The sequence below is a fragment of the Paroedura picta genome, chromosome 17 (assembly GCF_049243985.1).
Source record: "Paroedura picta isolate Pp20150507F chromosome 17, Ppicta_v3.0, whole genome shotgun sequence".
NCBI classification, from domain to species: Eukaryota; Metazoa; Chordata; class Lepidosauria; order Squamata; family Gekkonidae; genus Paroedura; species Paroedura picta.
Genome location: NC_135385.1, coordinates 4,683,476 through 4,704,804, shown reverse-complemented (window position 1 = coordinate 4,704,804; position 21,329 = coordinate 4,683,476). Strand labels below are relative to the sequence as shown.

The window sequence follows — 21,329 nt, the reverse complement described above, 5'->3', positions numbered from 1 at the left end:
GGTGATAGGAGGGAAATGTCAGTTTGCTCCACAGAGGCGGATTGCACACAGTGGTGGCCAGACAGCAGCTTAATGTGTCCTCAGAGGGGGACACATTTCAGTCTGCCACTGAAATTTGCCCCCACAAGGGACAGGGCTGCGGGAATTTTGCGATTTTGCAGGAAGGTGGGATTCTGCGGGAACACGATCCCGCCTTCCTGCCCCCCCCCCAAATTAAGCTGTGGTCTGCCCCGCAGCGCCACGAAGCTGACCAGGGCATCCTTTGCCCCCTTCCAACCTCCATAGGGTGAGGAGGAGCCAGACGAAGGCCCATCTCCTTCCTGTCCAAATGGGGTTGTGGTGGAACGGGCCTCGATTGGCCCCTGCAGCACGAAATCGAAACACAGAAGAATCCACGTTCCCTAAGCACGGGGCTCCTGAGGGCCCAAGCCACGCCAGGCCCAGAATGGCATCAGCCTCGCAGTAATGTCATGTGCACATGGGAATTAGCCCCATTTGGAATCAGCTCTTGCAAAACCCACTGGTTCAGTTTAGAAATCCCCAGTTTCTGACATGGGGCCTTGCTGGCCCCCCTCCCTCCCAAGCCCGACTAAAATACACTCATGACATCGGTAGAACTGTTAGCATTAAAATCAGCTCAGTTTTGGTGTCAGTTGTATATAAGTGGAGTTACAAGGACATTAACGTACCTCAAAATAAACAGTTGAACTGGAGAAGAAAGAGGCTTATGGTGTTTGACAGACATGACACAACAAATGGCATAAATATAAGAGCATAAAAATTCCCTCACTAGATCAAGCCAAAGGCCCTTCCACGTCAGTTCTGTTTAGAGCCACGCAGTTCTGAAGGACCTAAAAGCGGGGTGGATCTCCTCAACAAGGAGGTGGATCTGCGAAGAGCCCCTTGATCCCTGTGACCGTGACCCTCTCAGATCTACCCTCACACCACCCAGACTGCCCCTAAAATTCAGACCTTGCCCTGAAGGTGGGCCTGAAATCTTGTCAGGAGTGGACCTGCAGGAATAATCCCGGATCCATAATGTTCGTTGTTGTTGTTGTTGTTGTTGTCAGCCATGCAGTCGCGTCCGACTCTTAGCGACCCCATGGCACAGCTGTTGCCACAGTCCCCAATTATGCACCACCTCCCTCAGCCGTGCAATGCTTTGGCCAATGTCCATCCCAATCACATCCAACCTCTGCCCCCTCTGTTGGCCTGGATTCCTTCTTCCACTGACCAATCCTTACCACGGGTTCCTCTAATATTTCGGAAAGGGCCATCCGGGTGGCGCTGTCCAGGACCGGACCCCACGGTCCGGCCTGGACTTCCGCCGCTCCAGCGGGCCAATCCGGCTCGCCAGATTAGAAGTCTTCACTCCTAACCACTACACCAAGTTGCCTCTATAAAAGAGGTGTTCTTCATCATGCCTCTTCTGAGATTCTTGCCTTCTGCAGTTTTCCTGAAGATAGAACCTGTGTAATTTTGCACATGGGGCAGGAGGGGGGCCTTTAAAAACCAGCTTTTGTTTTTTCCATGATGGAAACAGGCAGGCTTCATCTTGCATTCCTTTCGGGAAGGGATGCCTCTTTATAGTGCCGTCTTTATAAATAATTGTTTTTGTCTTTTCAGATTGAGCTGCTTAGGGCCCCCTAATCAGATGGTTGGAAGCTTTCCACGCGTTTTATTAAATTCTATTATAGCCTTAATTTTTTTTTCAGAGTGGGTCCTGAAGGTTCTGCCAAAAACGAGCATATGACAATAGGAACATGGCGCACTAGGCACATTTGCATAACATAATTAAAGAAATTGTTCTGCGGTGAGGCGAGGTGAGGCTCTCACCCCTTTTTTCGTTTCCATATTATTCTTCCCCTTCAGACTAATTTTCCCGATACGTGAAAGCAGATTCCTAATCCCTGTATTGGGAGCATCCAGATTGTGGACCAGATTGTCCCACTTTTGGAGGGGCATCTGGGGGTACCTGGCCAATTTTACTTAGGTTGAAATTAAAATATATATATATATTACAATACTATTTTTGCGTTCTGTGCGTTCTATGAAACTTTTTGTTATACAATACAATACCTTTATTGGCATAAAGCAGATAAGCAGGATAAACAAAGTTAGTCAGGATACGTCAGACAATTTAAATTTAAAGACCGAGGACAGAAATTCAGCCGTAATAAAAGTGACATCGGCATCCTTATCACTCAGTAAAGAGCGGTCCGAAGCTGGAGTCCTTTTAGGAAGTCCTACATGTAGCCCTACTGAACTTAAGAATCCTTCCGCTCCAACTGCTAGTTCAAGAACCTCCGTCCTTAATGGCTGCATTTTCGATGATTTTGATGGCGTTCTGGACCAAATCTCCAATCAGAAACGACTAGCCCAGAGGCCAACTGCTCGCGCTTTCAATATTATTTCGTGGAACTTTTTGTTGCTCCATAGAGACCAAATTTTAAATCAAGAACCCCCCTCCCTCCCCCCGGTCAACGGTGTCCCGCTTTACCAATGTTAAAATCTGGTCACCTTAATGCAGAAGGGAGATTCCCTCTTTCTATGGAAGAGCTTGTGTACCATCTGCCTCCACTCTCACTATGGAACAACTTCAATACAATCTGTCTCTTTTAATGTCCATTCACTTCCTGCCCTTCCTTCCCACCCACATGGTCTTGATTTGTGCACATGAATTACTTGGACTTCACATGTTGCAGTGGGTGGGCGCAGGAATCAGTGCAATAAATGATGGAAGTGAAAGCAGGCAATGCATTAAGGAACGTCTGTTGAAATGAAGCTTAGGAAAGTAAGACAGTCCGAACCTCGTTGCTGGATCCCAGCAGCAGCCCCCTTTCTTCCGGATTCATTTCGAAGGATTGCGGGGAGGTCTGGGAAATGTTTCTTTTCCAGTGTGCATTCGGCTAAGCCGCCTGGACAGCCGGGATGTTTGCGAAGAGTTTTGTGGGGGCTAATTTAACTGGACCCATGAGGTTTTCATCAGTTTGATGGCGGTTGCAGTCGATAACACTATGTGATCATCATCTCATCCCATTATCTCATTAAACACAAAAATGAGCCCCAAAGGCCATTGTACCGGGCCGGCACGGCAGTGACGCTAACACGCACGTGCGGAACTGCCACGCGTGCACGTTTGTGCCCCTAGTGGCCAAAACGCGCATGCGCAGCAACTCTGCGCATGCGTGTTAGCGCCACCTGGTGGCCAAAACGCGCATGTGCGGCAGTTGCTGCATTAAGGAACTTCTGTTGAAATAAAGCTTAGGAAAGTAAGACAGTCCGAACCTCGTTGCTGGATCCCAGCAGCAGCCCCCTTTCTTCCGGATTCATTTCGAAGGATTGCGGGGAGGTCTGGGAAATGTTTCTTTTCCAGTGTGCATTCGGCTAAGCCGCCTGGACAACCGGGATGTTTGCGAAGAGTTTTGTGGGGGCTAATTTAACTGGACCCATGAGGTTTTCATCAGTTTGATGGCGGTTGCAGTCGATAATACTATGTGATCATTATCTCATCCCATTATCTCATTAAACACAAAAAGCCTGCCCTGAAAGGCAGCCCAGCAGACTTGGCTGGAATAGAACGCCACTCTACGCACCTGAGCTGTATAACCTGCTGGGCTGTACTTGGGCCTTTCTACACTCAGTGATTTACGGAGGATGTTTCTCCTGCGTTTAAGAAACTTGGAGATGTAGGTGGGTAGACCAGGGTCCCACTTTGCGTCCAGAGGGTTCCAGGTTCAATCCCTGGCATTGCCAATGAAAGAGTCTTAGACACTTGAGTTGGGTGGGACCCATCTCTGCTCGAGAACCTTCCTGAAGAATTGGTGTCCCATGAAGCAGGATGATGGAGCAGTTCTCCGATGGTGTGAGGCAGGACTAAATTTGAGTCCAAGGGCACCTTTAGTCTTGCGCGGTTGCAGTGAGGATGGAATGAGAAAATATACAATGCATGAAACAATTGGAATCCATGTTGGGGATTAAGGTAAACTTCATAACAATTGTTCAAAGGGCATTTATTTTTTTTTCTACTCAAAACAGCCGTCCCGTGAAACACAGAAGGGCAAACTATAATTACTAGCTGATGTTACAGCCGCTTCAACCGTCCCTTGGCAAATAGATGCTCGATTCCATGAGTCATCTGGGTCGTTCTGGGTGGCCTGCAGATCACATAGCACTCCGTCTCTGACTTAACCATTGCAGAGTGAATGTATTCTGAATGGGAAGCAGAATGTCTCTACCAGTTTGGTGTCGTGGTTAGGAGTGCGGACTTCTAATCTGGCATGCCGGGTTCGATTCTGCGCTCCCCCACATGCAGCCAGCTGGGTGACCTTGGGCTCTTTACAGCACTGATAAAACTGTTCTGACTGAGCAGGAATCTCAGGGCTCTCTCAGCCTCACCCACCTCACAGGGTGTCTGTTGTGGGGAGAGGAAAGGGAAGGCGACTATAAGCCACTTTGAGACTCCTTCAGGTAGGGAAAAGCGGCATATAAGAACCAACTCTTCTTCTTCTTCAGCAATATCAGGGCTCTCTCAGCCTCACCCACCTCACAGGGTGTCTGTTGTGGGGAGAGGAAAGGGGAGGATTGGGGACCACTGCTGCATTCGGTTCAGCTGGTGTGAGGAGAGAAGTACTGGTTGCAATATGTCGGTTTAAAAGAAAAACAAGGCCGCATCTAGCAAAACGTCACGAGATTATCTGCGACTCTGCGAAAGGCACAAATATCGCATCGTCTGGAAAGATTCGACCCAAAAGGTGTGGGGGGTGTAGTCACGGGGGTAGATGGGATGCCCTTTTCTGCAGTCCTTGCCCAAGCTTAGTGTCTCTTTGTTCCACGTGGTTTGTGTTGTTGAAATCAATTATGCTAATTGCGTGAATGAGTGTCATTAGAAATAACAATGGGTTGCAACATTTAGCCTGGCTTTCGGGGAGGCAGCTGTCACAGTTGGTTTTATATCCCGTTTGTTGGCACAATCTGAGCAAATAACCGGGAGATTTGCACAGCGATGTCACCCTCCTGATGCCCTCGAGCCATTTATCGATGTGTGCCAATGCACACAGTGGAGCTGTGTAAGCAAGCCAGAGCGTACAGCATGTCTTTACCGAGGCCTGTCGAGCAGCGTGGGCTTCCAGGCTGGGAGAAATAACAGGCTTTTGCTCCTTGGGATGCATTTGGACGCCTGCTTTCTGCGATGAGGCTGGCATAAGGTTGGCGTGACGGGGCGCCGGCAAAAGGAGAGTTTGGGCTGACTCCTCATTTCCCTGTAGGAGAAGTTCCGGGAAGCAGATTGCAAGAGAATGGCCTTCTCCCGCCTCCCCGCCTTGCCCTTTTTATTTACGGTAGTTTATTTTTTGTTTAGCATTAAACTTTTATATGCCACTGCTCCTAGACCTCCTAGCCTGCAGCAGCTTACAACATTCTAAAACAGGGGTAGTCAAACTGCGGCCCTCCAGATGTCTGTGGACTACAATTCCCAGGAACCCCTGCCAGCGAATGCTGGCAGGGGCTCCTGGGAATTGTAGTCCATGGACATCTGGAGGGCCACAATTCGCCTAGGACAGACAGCAGATTTATTTGACACCCCTTTGGCATTCGCTTGAGATCACAATCCTTCCCTCAACCTGCAAACTTGGGTTACAAGACTCCTTCCCTTTTGACATGGGTGACTTTCCAGTTGGCTCCTACATGTAAGTTCAGAATGCTTATATCAGGGGTAGTCAAACTGCGGCCCTCCAGATGTCCATGGACTACAATTCCCAGGAGCCCCTGCCAGCATTCGCTGGCAGGGGCTCCTGGGAATTGTAGTCCACAGACATCTGGAGGGCCGCAGTTTGACTACCCCTGTTCTAAAACAATAAAACCCCGTACAGCGCTAAAAGACCCCACCCTCCCTCCAGCACCCACCGTCTACCAAGCCACCAAATTTCTGCCCCAGATTTCATACGCGCCCAGGCAGATATAAGAGACAGGGCTCCAGCTGTCAAGTGGTTTCCGGAGGAGGGGCCAGATCTTCCACATCTTGGCCTCAACCAAACACCTGGCGGAAGAGCTCCGTCTTACAGGCCCTGGGGAACTGAAGGAGCTTCATCATGGCCTTCACCCGTCAAAGCTCAGCCTGGTAATGCAGTCACTGCTCTTTCCAGCTTGCGTTGTCTGAGAGACCGGCACAACTGTCTGTCATGTTCTGAAGCTTGCTTTCTTGGTTCCGGTTGTCCGGGGGAGGCATAGATGTGTCCACACATCAGCTCTATGCGCACGTTCCACTGGCTGCTCATTGGTCCGGACAGAGCTTGCCACTGTGGTTCTGCTTCCTCTCTCATTTTCCCCTCCAAACATATAAAAAGCGTTCTATGGGGCAATACAGTTCCGATGTATGGCGCTTTCGGTGTGGTGGTTAAGAGGGGCAGCTTCTAGTCTAGCGAGCCGGATTTGATTCCTTGCTCCTCCACATGCAGCCAGCAAGGTAACCATGGGCTAGTCACAGCCTTGGTAGTGCTGCTCTCCCAGAGCAGTTACATCAGCCCCACCTCCCTCACAGGGTGTCTGTTGTGGGCAGAGGAAGGGAAGGTGATTGGAAGCCGCTTTGAGACTCCTTCTGGTTAGAGAAAAAAACAAGCTTTCTTTTTCTTCTTCTATTATTTATTAATTATTTGTTTGATTTCTTACCTGCCCCTCCCAGCAACGCTGGCTCGCGGCGGGTTACAATATTATTATTAATATTATTATTAGCTTTAGTTACGGGCTGCTTTTCAGCAGTAGTTGCTCCCAAGGCAGTTTCCAATTAAAACATCGTTATTTGCAACTAAAATTCCAATTTCCAAGATACTCAGAAAGCCCAAAGGGGACATGATGTTTCTTCTTCCTGTAATTTGGAAACATTCCGTTTTGTCATTCTTGTTTTCCTTGGTATGCCACACTTGAACAGAGGCTTGAGGATAATGAACTAAAGAAGCAGACTGTGAATAAAGACTTACGACTTCTTTCTGATGACTCATTAGCAAAAAGTCAACTAGTAACTTCTTAGGGTTGTGCGGTTCGGCCGGTTCGGCAATCGCCGAAGCCCGAGGCGGCCAGCACCACAGTGGTCTCCGAACCAGCCGAACCGCACAACCCTACTTCCACTCTTTTAGAACATGCCCAACTGTTCAGCATGTTTATTTGGCACCTGATATACCATAGTTCCTGTTCTCTTCTCCCACGGAGAGCTCAGGTCTCAGTCTGCCGTAGTTCTCCCGATGCTGGGAAAAGATTTGATCTGAGGATCAAAATCTCCTCAGTTTGGTTGAAGAGTTCAAGCTTAAGCAAGAAGGCAGGGAAGAGAACAGATGCATTTGAAGACTCATCTTGGACCTTAAAAGGGGTGTCCTGCAAAACTTCTAGAACTTCTCTGATTTCCTGCTAGGACATGGGCAGAGCTACAAACAGAGCTCCATGGCCTTTTGCCTTGTTAGGGAATGTCTGTTGTCTCCTGCCATAGCTAGGGAAAGCTGGCCAGCCAAGTGGCTGAGCATAGTTGGGTGCACAAAAGAACGGGGGGGGGGCACTCCTGGCCTGGGGAGGAAGCAACAAGCCTTCTGGTCTTCAAAGCAACTTTTCAGTTGAAGTTGGAGTCTTGGAGGAGGAGGAGGAGTTGGTTCTTATATGCCGCTTTTCTCTACCTGAAAGAGTCTCAAAGCGGCTTACCATCACCTTCCCTTTTCTTTCCCCATAACATACCCCTCTGTGAGGGATGTGGGGCTGAGAGAGCCCTGATATCACTGCTCAGAATAGCTTTATCAATGCTGTGGAGAGCCCAAGGTCACCCAGCTGGCTGCATGTGGGGGAGCAGGGAATCAAACCCGACTCGCCAGATTAGAAGTCCACACTCCTAACCACTACACCAAGCTGGCTCTCTACACAGGATTTTTGTTGCCTTAGCTGTTGTTTTTATATGTCATTGGATATATCAATGGCTTTGTTGTATCCTCACTAGCTTAGATCCCTCACCTATTTCCCTAAACTATTGAAATTTTGTTAGCACAAGTTGCTAGATTTTCCATTTGGTGACATCTGTCTATCTACCCCAGCTCTATAGAAATTAAATCTGTCCATCTGCGTCCGAGGGTGGTGAATGTATCGTGGCGTTAATGTCCGCAACGTGTAAATTCCCACACCTCCACGTTAAGACGTCATGCCATGCATCGTAATGTCTCATTTCAGTCTTCTGAAGGTAACACGGTCCTGCCAGTTTTGAACAGCGGGATTCCAGGAGCATTCCCCAGGCAGCTACGAGCAACCGAATGGGAGGAAAGAGAAATGCCGTCTGTTTTGAACCTTGCCCAATGTCCACTCCTTGCAAGGGACAAGAGCTTTAAAGCTTCTGCCCCCATATTATCCCTCATAACTGATCTCCATTGCATGATCTCGTCTCACCCTTTGCTGGAGGAGAGGTAACATGCCTTCCAAGAGTTTTCTTATTTTGGTCTTTTCTCTCATTGTAGCTGTCTAGTTGATGTGCTCGTGCTGACCCTTGAATGGAGCTTGGACTAGGTGTACAAATAGCCCAATGTGTGGCTAACCCAAGCCGTTTCAAGCCGGATCTCGGGTTGAAGAGCCCCACAGAAGACACAAAGGTAGGCTAGTCTAGAGCAGGGGTAGTCAACCTGTGGTCCCCCAGAGGTTCATGGGAATTGTAGTCCATGGACATCTGGAGGACCACAGGTTGACTACCCCTGCTCTAGACTAGCCTACCCTTGTGTCTTCTAGCAGCCTTTGTCTCTTGCTGACGGTTATATAATTCTAGGGAGAGGGAAAGACCAGCCTTCTGGATGCAGTGGAAAGTACAGGAGACACACACACACACACACACACTTTGTACACAAACACTCCCAAGATGCCTTGACTCTGTTTTGTTTCCGAACAGGAAAAGCCAGCAACAGTGTCCAGTGGGATGAGGACTCCATCGAGTACCTGGCGGCCAACCCGGTCAGAATTGCTTTTGTCTTGGTTGTTCATGGCAGAGCTTCTCGGCAGCTGCAGCGCATGCTTAAGGCTATTTACCATAAAGACCATTTTTATTACATTCATGTTGACAAGGTAATATATCACCGGTTATAAATTGCCTGTCTTGGCATCTGTCCGTCTCCTCCTCATCCTTGCCCGCTTCCTCTCTCCCTCTCTCGACCTTCGTTGCATCCTGGATGGTGTTGCTTGTCGTGTTTCCCACCCACCCCCATATATCGAGTGGTTTGTGCCTTTGAGGGAGGGGCTGTGGCTCAGTGGGACAGCACCTGCTTTGCATGCAGAAGGTCCTGGGTCCAACCCCCAGCATCTCCAGTTAAAGGGTTCTAGATGGCAGCTGACGTGAAAGACCGCTGCCTGGAGAGCAGTCAATGCTGACCTTGATAGTCCAGGGTTCTGACTCAATAAGAGTTGAGACATCTCCTGCTGTGAGAGGCCCTTAGCTCAGCATCCTCAGATCCAGTCCCCAGCCAAAGGACCTCAGGTTGCAAATGTTCAAGAAGATGCCTCAGGAAGAGCCGTTGTCAGGTGAAGGTAGACACCTCTGGGGCGAACAGATCTTTCTGAATCACTTCAAGGCCTAACACGAAGGGTCTTAGTTCAGTGGTGGAGCATTTAGCTTGGCATGCAGAAGGCTCCCCATTCAAGCCCTGTTCTCACCTGTTCAAAGGATCAGGTGAGGTAAGGGGAGGGGAAAGGGAAGGCGACTGTAAGCCACTTTGAGACTCCTTTGGGTAGAGAAAAGTGGCATAGAAGAACCAACTCTTCTTCTTCTTCTTCTTCTTCTTCTTCTTCTTCTTCTTCTTCTTCTTCTTCTTCTTCTTCAAGATCACCCGAGTCCCTAGAGAGCTGCTGCCATTCCGGCAGCTCTAGCCTTGATAGATCAAGTGTCTTACTCAGTAGAAGGCAACTTTACGTGTCCATCTGTTATATGTTTGTACATTGACTCTCTCCGCCTCTTGACTTGACTGCCTTCATCTGTCTGACTGCTGTATCTCTCCATGCTTCTCCATTGTATGTTATGGTCGCGGTAACCAGTAGGGACTCCGAAATATGAGCCTGAAATGTCATAGCTGTCTCCAGGTGAGATGAAAGAGTGTGGCCGCATTCAGAAAGAAATTCAGTAAGGATGTGACTCAGCAGTAGATTGTCTTCTCGGCATGCAGAGTCCCTGGGAAATCTCATTAAGGGTCAAGGAGCAGGTGATGGGGAAGTCTGAACAATGCAATCAAAAAAGAACGGGAAGGTACAATCAGCAGATATTGGCAATCAGCAAAATATTGTTGTCAGAATCAGGTGTGTAATTAAAGTCTTTATTCAGTCAAATCTTTCGGCACTTCATTGTCTCAAAACACCGTCCTCTCCACTGTAATAGCAGAATAGCCACCGTTTAAAGGTTTATCTTTGATACTTACTTACAGCTAAACAAGATCTTCTTCAAAAAAGGTTTCCTAAAAAAACGAGACAATTGTTTCTACAAAGAGTATCTAAACATTCAAACAAGGCAGAACATAATGCATTTTAAAATACAGAGCTCGCCACTTAAAAACATCTAATGTGTTACGTTCTACCTTGTTTGAATGTTTAGGCGCTCTTTGTAATTACAGTTGCGTGGTTTTCTAGGGCAGGGGTTGTCAACCTGTGGTCCTCCAGATGTCCATGGACTACAATCCCCATGAGCCCCTGCCAGCAAACTCCTCTGGAGCTTCCCCTCTGGAGCTTCTGTGGATCCCCTCTGGAGCTTCCCCTGTGGACCTCCTCAGAACTCCCTATGGAGCTGGTGCGGACCCCCAGGGAATCCCTGCCCTATAGCCTTATATTCCACCAAGCCCCCAATCCTGCCCACTCCTGCCTCTGCCTCCAAAGTCTCCAGGTATTTCTCGACCAAGCGCTGGCAACCCCAGCTAAGATAAACTCTTGTCATGTTTTCCTTGCTCATGCCCCTTGCGAGATTACTGACTTTGTGGTGGGGACAAGGTGTCATGCATAGGAGGAAGAAGTCCCGTCAGAAAGCTGTTACCTACATGGAGTTTCAAGATACACATGGATCTTGGTAATTGTTGCTTTTTACAAATTCATGAGTGCTTTGCTGTTTGCTCAAAGCGACCAGCCGTCCTGTCCTAATGTCTCCAGAGTGTTCACAGGTTTTGAGGCAGAAAGGGACTTAATAAATGTATCTAACTGGGGCTCCAGCCAAGCCAAGCCTATCACTTTTGAATGTCTGCAAACGCTCCACTGGTGCCAGTTCGGTCCACCAGGCATTTCTCTGCTTGTCCCGTCTTGCAGCTCCACGGACACCTGCAGGGTTTTTGAGCCTGCGCGTCAGTGGGAACGTGATTGCAGCGTCCTTCGGCAGCTCTTGAACGTGTCTTTTTCTTCTCTCCCCCCAAAGCGGTCCAATTACTTGCACCGGCAAGTTCTCCAGTTTGCCAGCCGGTACCCGAACATGAGAGTCACTTCTTGGCGCATGGCGACGATTTGGGGCGGAGCGAGCCTTCTGTCCACCTACCTGCAGAGCATGCGCGATCTAATGGGAATGAAGGACTGGCCGTGGGACTTCTTCATCAATCTCAGTGCAGCCGACTACCCAATCAGGTACAGCGATCAGCTTTTCTGAAGGGTTTCTGTTTCCAGCTGGAACGTCGCACGAGTACATTGCTTCGTAGGCTCAAGTTGCATCCCCACACCATGCTGTGATTGAGTTACAACAGTAGTCTGCAGCTCGATTTCCCATTTGTGTACAAGATAACCCCGTTGCAGTAATTGCTGTAGCATCATGGTTGCACGGTATCCTATGATGCGTGAGTTTATGCTTCGTCTGGCTGTCTGGTTCCGACGGCAGGCAATCTCGTATTTCTGGGAATTACACACCTTTTGCTGTTGGGGGGGGGGGACAGGGCTTTCCAAAACCTGCGTTAATGGGCTTGACTAAGCATCTGGCCCTGGGCTGAATATCTGAGTGGTGTTTAGACCATGTTTGGATCATGCCGTTCTTGCAGGAAGCCGAGGGTATGGGTGAGCCACAGTGCCTGCAAGAAATGGCTTCAAGTAATGGATTCCTGCCCCCACTCCTACCATTTTGCTACATAATTGTGTGATAATATGATGCAGATATAATTGACATTTAAAACTTGATGCACTAAACTGCAGCAAAAGGCTGTGGTGGAACCCCCATGTGTGTCTTCATTCATTCATTCATTCATTCATTCATTCATTCATTCATTCATTGTATTTCTATACCGCCCGCCCCGAAGGCTCAGGGCAGTTCACATAAAACAGAAATGGGACAGATAACTTAGTTTAACAATAATACAGTGATAACGACAAGTAGAACGCTAGTAGAACAATAGAAAAATATGGAGAACATTCTATTAACACATAGCCCAGTGGGTAGGGCAGAGTTGTAGTGGGGCCCTAGGAGGGAGGCTCAGGGGGAGGGCCCATGGGAAGCGGTGGTTCTGGTCGACCTCAACCACATGCCTGGCAGAAGAACTCCCTTTTGCAGGCCCTGCGGAACTGTTGAAGTTCCGCCAGGGCCCTGATGTCCTCTGGGACAGGGGTAGTCAACCTGTGGTCCTCCAGATGTTCATGGACTACAATTCCCAGGAGCCCCTGCCAGCAAATGCTGGCAGGGGCTCCTGGGAATTGTAGTCCATGAACATCTGGAGGACCACAGGTTGACTACCCCTGCTCTGAGAGCCACCAGATGAGGGCCAGGATGGAGAAAGCTCTGGCCCTGGTTGAGGCCAGGCGAGCTTCCCTAAAAATCATTTTAGCCTGTATCTATATGATCCTATGCCCTCACTGGCAGTCTTCAAGCAAAGGTTGGATACCCACTTTTCTTGGATGCTTTAGGATGCTTTGGGCTGATCCTGCGTTGAGCAGGGTGTTGGACTAGATGGCCTGTATGGCCCCTTCCAACTCTATGATTCTATGACATATTTTATCTTCCTGGGCTATGGCCAGTTATCCTCCTGTGGGTCACAACTTCTGCATTCTTTCCCTCTCTCATTGGCATGGATCCAGCTCTGGGTCGTCCCTGGCACTGCTGTCTTTCCGAAGGAGGCCGCACAATTATATTTGCATTATCTGACAACAAATCAGGGGTCAGGACTTCAGGCTCAGGTTCACAGCGGAAGTAGTCGGAGGCACAGACCAGCACAACCATGGGGAATTGTCCGGGAGAAGCGTTCGATTTGGCATCCCCAGAAATATCAATGCAGGAGACACGCTAGTTGACGCTCACGTGTGAATTCTCCCTTCCCCAATCGGTCATTCTTATCCTTAAGCGAATCCGTTTTTGCCCTTTCCTGGTTGCTGGAAACGCAAAGAGGTCCTGGGGTGAAAGAGAAGGCCAACTACCATCACAGGTTCACTGCAGAAAACGACGCTCTTTGGACATTTGGCCTTGCTTGCTGTATGCACTGAAGAAATGGCTTGTGTCTTCCCACGGGGCTGCCCCATGGAGGTGCTCTGGACCCCCAACAGCCTCCCTCTAGCGCTAAAGAGAGCACAGACAAGGTCTGAGACAAACACCCGATTGTGCTCATCAGCACCCCAAGGAGGAAGGACGCCCATCCCAAGGTGGAGTTTGGTGTAGTGCTTAAGAGCGGTGCCCTCTAATCTGGGGAGCTGGGTTTGAGTCCCACTCCTCCTCCACATGCAAGGTGACAGGGCCCCCACATGGCCTCCCTCCCTCCCTCCCTCTGGCCTTTCCTCCATCCACCCATCCCCCCATCCATCCCAAGGACTTTTCAGCACAGTTAAATGGTTTGTAATGTTTGTTTGCTTTTTAATCCTACTATATCCCCCAGACGGACTTGATAAAATTTAGCCGCCAGCTTAATAACCTAATGGTTATTCTTTAAGGAAAGTTCAGTCCAAAGAACATGGAAGTCATGGGACTTGTTTAGAGCTGTCATGGGATGCATTTGCTTATTAGAGGCGCTCTGGAGTACAGCTTGTCCAGGACAGTGAGCTTGCGAGCAAGGCTAAAAATGCTCTCTTTAGGTGCTCCCAGTTGATTTATTCAATACTCTGACCTGGAGATACCCCAAGGCAGGGGTAGTCAAACTGCGGCCCTCCAGATTCCCACGGACTACAATTCCCATGAGCCCCTGCCAGCGAACGTCTGACATTAAGGTGCCATGTCCCCAGGCCACAGTCCTTCCGGCACAAGATCTAAAAATTGCCTTGGATTTTTATCGCAGGCCGGCAAGTGCTCTGAATTTTGATCTTTCATTAGACTCTCCTGAGCATAAGTGATACCTTTGAGGATGACGAGCAGGGAATAGAGGGTTGCAGAAGGAGAGGCAGATCCTTCATCTGGAAAACAAGTGAGGCAATTTAGATAACAAGACTAAAATTAGCTGTGCTGCCATTAATATTACCTGCGCCTGTCTAGGGGAATGTTCTCCATGTTAAAACTAAAAAAAAAAACCCCAAACTGTTCCTTCGCCAAGAGGTAGAGTACGTTTTGCGTGTCTGATCTTTATCGATCTTTATTTCCTTTGGTAGGTTGTCCTGCCGATCTCTTTTTTGAGAATTCCACAAACCCAAGAGATTTCTTGGCAATGGCATGATAACAATGGTGACTTGTCTCCTGTGACTTGTAAGCAGAGTCCATGGAAAGCATCTTTCCCCCCACCCCCCGCCTCCAAGCCTCTGCACTCCTCTTTTCCCCAGTGTAGGATTTGGGAGCCAGAAGGCAGAATGGCAAGCATTGCTCCATTTGCAGAAAAACCCATGCCAAGGAAGGGGTTTCCACCATTGGATCCCATGGTATTCCACAGGGTCCCTCCAATACTGAGAAGTATATTTTAAAGGGGCCACAGCAGGAGGTGGGGGGGATCAAGTCCATGTACTGCTCACTCCACAATTCATAGGTTCCAGCCTAATATTTCCAGACTGTAGTCTGCATGTAGTCCACATTAAATCACTTTGTGCAGTTGTCACAAGAATCATAGAATCATAGAATCATAGAGTTGGAAGGGGCCATACAGGCCATCTAGTCCAACCCCCTGCTCAACACAGGATCATAGAATCATAGAGTTGGAAGGGGCCATACAGGCCATCTAGTTCAACCCCCTGCTCAACGCAGGATCATAGAATCATAGAATCATAGAGTTGGAAGGGGCCATACAGGCCATCTAGTCCAACTCCCTGCTCTACGCAGGATCAGCCCTAACCATCCTAAAGCAATGCCAAAGGTTTCCCCAAGGAGACTAGTTAAATGGGTCATGCTCAGATGTCAAGGGTCTGAAAGGAATTATGATCTGAGAGCATTTGGAAAGGGACTTTGAGTGAAGGGGTCATCATCCTAAAGGGAAATATACCTGGGGGATGACGTAAGGGACAGTCAGAGCGGTTCCTCAGTGGAACAGGCTTCCTCGGGAGGTCGTGGGTTCTCCTTCCATGAACTTAGGTGGATTGGGAGTGGGTGGGCAGAAGGGATTGTGTCCATGCTGTGGCCCTTTCTTGCATGCCCAGGGAAATGCCAATTGCCACTTTGGAGTTGGGAGGCAAGTGTCCTCCAGGCCAAGCTGGCCAGGAATCCTGTTTTTTGGGGGGCGGGGGCATCATCTGGGCATGGAATTGGGGTCACTGTGGGCGGGCAGGTAGTTGTGAATTTCCTTCATTCTGCAGGGAGTTGGATTAGATGACCCTGGAGGTCCCTTCCGACTCTATGATTCTAGTAGAGGCTTTTACGGTCATCATGAGTAGCATGGAGAGAATACATATAAAAAGAAAACCTAGGAAAGCTGGCAAGTCATCCACTGGCATTTGCTAGAAGCAAAGAGAAGAGAAATTATCTTCCAGCAGTGCACACCCAGTCTGTGAAATGAGTTCACGTTGCACGTATGGCTGGCTGTAGGGCCATCTAATTTATCTTTCTTTTACATCCTACCTGTTTCAGTCATGGACCTCAGGAGAGCATACAGAGGAAACCCATCCAAGCACAGGCCGGACCCAGCCCTCTTTAATCTCAGCAAGGCCGCTGCTGCATGAAGCAGTTTTGAGACCTACCCTAAGTAAGAGAGGGAAGGTTTGGGAGCACTTTCACACATAGTAATGGCTGGGAATGGCTAAGCAAAGAGGGCTTGGGTGCCACCGTGCCTTGCTAGTGGATTTAGCTGTGCCAAAAGATGGAGTGAGTGGATGGATGGATGGATGGATGGATGGATGGATGGATGGATGGATGGAAGGAAGGAAGGAAGGAAGGAAGGAAGGAAGGAAGGAAGGAAGGAAGGAAGGAAGGAAGGAAGGAAGGAAGGAAGGAAGGAAGGATGGAGGAAGAAGGAAGGAAGGAAGGATGGATGGATGGATGGATGGATGGATGGATGGATGGATGGATGGATGGATGGATGGATGGATGGATGGATGGATGGATGGATGGATGGATGGATGGATGGATGGAAGGAAGGAAGGAAGGATGGAGGGAGGGATGATGGAGGATGGATGGGTGAGTGGGTGGGTGGGGGTGGGGGGATGGGTGGGTGGGTGGATTCCCCATTGAGCTGACTGGGCAGGACTGATTTCTTCATGGCCCTTAGGTCTGGAACTGAAGCGGACTGCTGTGGTTTTCTTTGCACACCCAGGTGCTAAATGTCTCACCGCAATGCTAAGCAGTTTGTCTCACCACCTTGTGCAGAGAGTCGCAGGTCGCTGATATTCGGACACAACATCGGGATTCTTCTGCCTCCAATTTGGTCCCAGGTGCAGCTGGTCCCCAACTGAGGGTTTTCTCTCAACACGTTTGTGCCCTCCAAACCAAACTGGCCATACTGGCTCAGCAGATCAGAAAAGAAGCAGGCAAAACACACACACACACACAGGGGGTGGAGTACTGTTATGAGTCATGGAAAGACTAGACACCCTCTCCTTCTGCTTGTTTATTATGCGTTGAAAAATGCTCCTTGTTCCCTCACCAAACATGAGGAATGCCAGATTCCATTAAAGCATCCAGTGTTTGCCCAAATTACTCTTTGGATGTTTTCCTTGCTGACTTAGAGCTGTTACAAACACACACACACACACACACACACACACACCACACACAACCATCCCTCGTTTTCTTGCAGCCAGTTGGCAACTTCAGCCCAGGTTGGCTTGCAGGTGAAGTTCACTCACAACCGCTGCTGCTGCAGTTCTAAATATCTGAGAGATGGGGCAAGGGCAAGGAATCTTGTTTTAAGCACCTGAAACCCCTCTAGCTCCTTACCAGATTGTACCAACCTGGTGGAAGTGGAGAAGTCCAGTTTCCTGGTTGCCTTGCCCGTGAACTTTGTGGGGTGCTGGGTCAGACTTCTCTCATCGTCATCATCAGTCTGGACTTCTCCCTCTCCTTCCGTAGCTTCCAGAGGCATCGGGACCAGGGGGGGGAGTTTGAGAAGGGCCATCACAAGGGAACGGGAAGGAGGCGAGGGGGTACGGGACAAGCTGGGCCCACCTCCTGAATGGCTGTGCAAACTCTAAGCAGCAAATTGAAAGTTTGAACAGAATGTCGTGTTTTTATACACCGTTCTCAGCCATATTGCAGTTCCAGAAAGACCCCGGGCATATTAACTATCACGGCTTGGCGTTGAGGGTACGTTTTCCCCCCATTAACCAAAGGCACTTCAAGGTTTCTTGGGATAGAGCGGGAAAGCATTCCAAATAAATGAGATTCAGCTTTGTCAGACTAGTGAGACGTTGAGGGTTTTTATAAACTTCCAACTTGGCAAAAACCAATCTCTCTAATTAGATGAAGAAATCCTCGCCAGAGGATTTGCATCAGTAGCTGCGCCTACAACAAAGGAGGGTTTTTTCCCCCCCATTATTTTCCCCGAGCATTTACATATCAAATGCAACTGGCAGCATTTTGGCAGGCGTCCAGAGCCTGAGATAGTTTTTAATCGTGTTTATTCTCTTCGCCTCGCGGAAATTCTCTCCTGGCCTGACGTGGATTTTCACTTCAGCTTTTATATTTCTGTATTTAGTAATATTGTTCTTAACATTTTGATTTTAAAGCTGACCATCTGAGGAGCACAGAGCTTAGAAAACCGCTCTGGATTTCGTCTATCCGGTGCAGGGTCTGCCATAGATTGAGCACCTTTTTCCCGTAGCCACTTGACAGGCTGAGTCCTAAAACTGCACTGAGCTCCAGCCTGGGCAGAGGATCACAAGGACAAGAGACTTTTGTGATCCCTTCATAGCTGAGGGAAGCAGCATATAATCCATGCTGCTCAAGCAGGTGTGTGAGACAATGTTTATTAGGAAGTGGTGTGCTGGCTAGTGTTCTTCCACCCTGTGACAACAACGGCGATTTATTTATTTACTAGCTGCAAAGCCCATTCCTAAGAACGGGCTTTGAAAGGCCCCCCCCCCGCCCCTCTCCCCATGCCGCTTAAGGTGGCTTTGGTCTACTTGGACTCTGGAGCAGCTCACAGCCGGATCAAGTGGCGCAGGCGGGGGCTGGCCAGCTAGTTAGCAGGCCCGGGACGGAGCTCCTTAGCAGGGTGGGATGGGAGGGAGCTCATTAGCAGGATGGGACAGAAGTCACTAGCAGGGCGGTGGAGGACGGAGGACGGAGGTTGTTAGTAGTCCCGGGCGGAGCTCGTTAGCAGCCTGGAGGGCTCGCCCCCTCCACCACCATCCTTTGCCCAGGGCCCTCTCCCCTGGCCTGCTGCTGGCTCCAGTAGCGAGGCGCGTCTGAGGGCAAAGTGGCTAGCATTCAGGAACAGAGGGCGGGAGCTATAGGGGCAGGGCCAATCAGGATGCAGCCAACTCGGACACCCCGGACACATTCCACCCCCCAGGCTGTTTCACAAATATTGCGAGGAATAATGGATAAGGATTATTTAGATTTATATACCACACCGCTGGTTTACAGAATTCAAAATGTTCATAGAATCATAGAGTTGGAAGGGGCCACACAGGCCATCTAATCCAACCCCCTGCTCAACGCAGGATCAGCCCTAAGCATCCTAAAGCATCCTAAATGTTGAGCAACTGCTATCATTCATGCTCTCCCTTTGGCATCGTGCTGTTGGTATGATAAATAAGAGTCTGTTTCAGATGTCAGATCCACAAGATAATGTCTTTATTTCTATACTGCCATTCCCAGAAACTCTCGTAGCGGGTCACAACAGGTATAAAACCACATAAAACCATCGTTAAAATCCCCAATTGCAGCCCCCTCGACAGGAACAGCTTTTTCCCCCTCCCCAACTCAACAGACCATCTGAAAACAAGCCTGATCTTCCTATGGGGAGCTTGATGACCTAAGTGGAGGGCCCTGATCTTCCTTGCCCTGGCCTGAAAACCTGGAAGAAGAGGTCCGTTTTGCAGGCCCTGTAGAATTGTGAAAGCTCTAACAGAGCCCACAGATCTTCTAAGAACTCATTCCACCAGAGACCAAAAAGGCCCTGCCCCGGATCGAGGCCAGATGAACCTCCTCGGGCCGGGGACCTCCAACATTCATACCTGCTAAGCATAGGGCCCTGCGGGAGATAGGTATGTGGGGCCCAGACTGCAGATGGCCATAAAGGTTAACACTAAAAGCTTTAACTTGATCCAGGCCGCCACTGGCAACCAATGCAGCTGCCTCAGCACAGGCTGGATATGGGCCCTCCACGATGTTCCTGTGAGGACCCTAGCAGCCGCATTTTGCTCCAGCTGCAATTTCCGGGTCGAGGCCAGGGGTAGGCCCCTGTAGAGCAAGTTACAGAAGCCTAGTCCGGAGGTGACCATTGCCTGGATGACTGTGGCCAAGCAGCCTGAGGACAGGTAGGGCGCTAGTAGCTTCGCCTGGCATAGATGGGAAAACGCCAACTAAGTTATTCCTCTGATCTTGGCCTCCTTTGACAGGGAAGAATCCAGAGTCACTCCTAAATTCCTGGCCAAGGGCGAGATGTTAAGTTGCACCCCAGCCAAGGTGGGAAGGCATGCTTGCCCACACTGTGACCAGGAGCAATAGGTATATTATTAAAGCATGTACCACCTTGTTTATGTGCAAACTGACCACTTGGGGGGGACGGGCATTCTGGTTCATGCATACCAAAGCTATGTATGTATCTAAAATTTGAACATTGCTTGTGTTTTGACAACATGACTTCATGTGCCAGGAGCATCATGGTCGCATGGACACCTTATACTCATGCCCACTGGCGTCCCAGTTTGTGTAACATCAGAACAAAACTAAAATTGTTCAGCAGTGGAATAGGCTGCCTGAGGAGGTGGTGAGCTCCCCCTCACTGGCAGTCTTCAAGCAAAGGTTGGATACACACTTTTCTTGGATGCTTTAGGATGCTCTGGGCTGATCCTGCGTTGAGCAGGGGGTTGGACTAGATGGCCTCTATGGCCCCTTCCAACTCTAGGATTCTATGATCCTGTGTTGAGCAGGGGGTTGGACTAGATGGCCTGTATGGCCCCTTCCAACTCTAGGATTCTATGATTCTATGATCCTGCGTTGAGCAGGGGGTTGGACTAGATGGCCTGTATGGCCTCTTCCAACTCTATGATTATATAATCCTGCGTTGAGCAGGGGGTTGGACTAGATGGCCTGTATGGCCCCTTCCAACTCTATGATTCTATGACTAGATGGCCTGTATGGCCCTTTCCAACTCTATGATTCTATGATTCTATGATCCTGCGTTGAGCAGGGGGTTGGACTAGATGGCCTGTATGGCCTCTTCCAACTCTATGATTCTATGATAAAATTCACCAGTTCCAAAAAAAGTCCAAGAAAATGGTGATTGTGCTCCTAAGTCCACAAAGGCGGAAATTTCTTCTTGCCGAAAACTTGAGCAGTAAAAAAAAGTACCCCGCTACTTAGTTATGCTTTCAAAGATAATCACTCCGGAGTTTGCCCAGAAATCCACCCTAAGACATCAGCCAGGGAGGCCTGTTCATGTGGAAGGATTGCTAAGTAAATTCCCCAAATGTCTATTCATCCCCCCCTAAGATGGCGACGCGGTGAAGCGGCAAATGTGAAAATCGGCAAAGCTGACTATAGAGAGAACGGTTTTCCCGAGGATGCCAAATTGAGATGCAGATTCTAACCCCGGGGAGACTTCAGCGCTCACATGAGTGAGCTTCAAAGGGAAATCTCCAGCTCTGGCGATCGGTCCATTTAAGTTGATTGATGGACAGCTCCTCGAATTGGCCAGGGCTTAGTCAATGGTTAACTTGTTCTTTATTCATCGGGGGCAATAATGAACTGCTACTTTGGGTGGGTGGGAGAGTTTGTAAATGCCAGCTACTTAGAGGACTCCCTGTTTTGATAGACTCGTAGAATCATAGAGTCCCTGGCTTGCTTTTGCCAAACCTGTGCAAACTTTTGAGAGGGA

At 49.2% G+C, this 21,329-nt stretch overlaps 1 protein-coding gene across 1 annotated transcript in view; it reads left to right on the top strand.

The window, feature by feature from the left end:
• XYLT1 (xylosyltransferase 1) overlaps positions 1-21,329 on the top strand; it is a gene marked incomplete at its 5' end in the record, with an annotated part of 88,939 nt that overhangs the window by 16,857 nt on the left and 50,753 nt on the right. The window contains 2 exons of the mRNA XM_077317091.1: positions 8,903-9,075; positions 11,393-11,595. Of these exons, the coding sequence (XP_077173206.1) occupies positions 8,903-9,075; positions 11,393-11,595 (376 nt within the window). The remainder of the gene's footprint in view (positions 1-8,902; positions 9,076-11,392; positions 11,596-21,329) is intronic.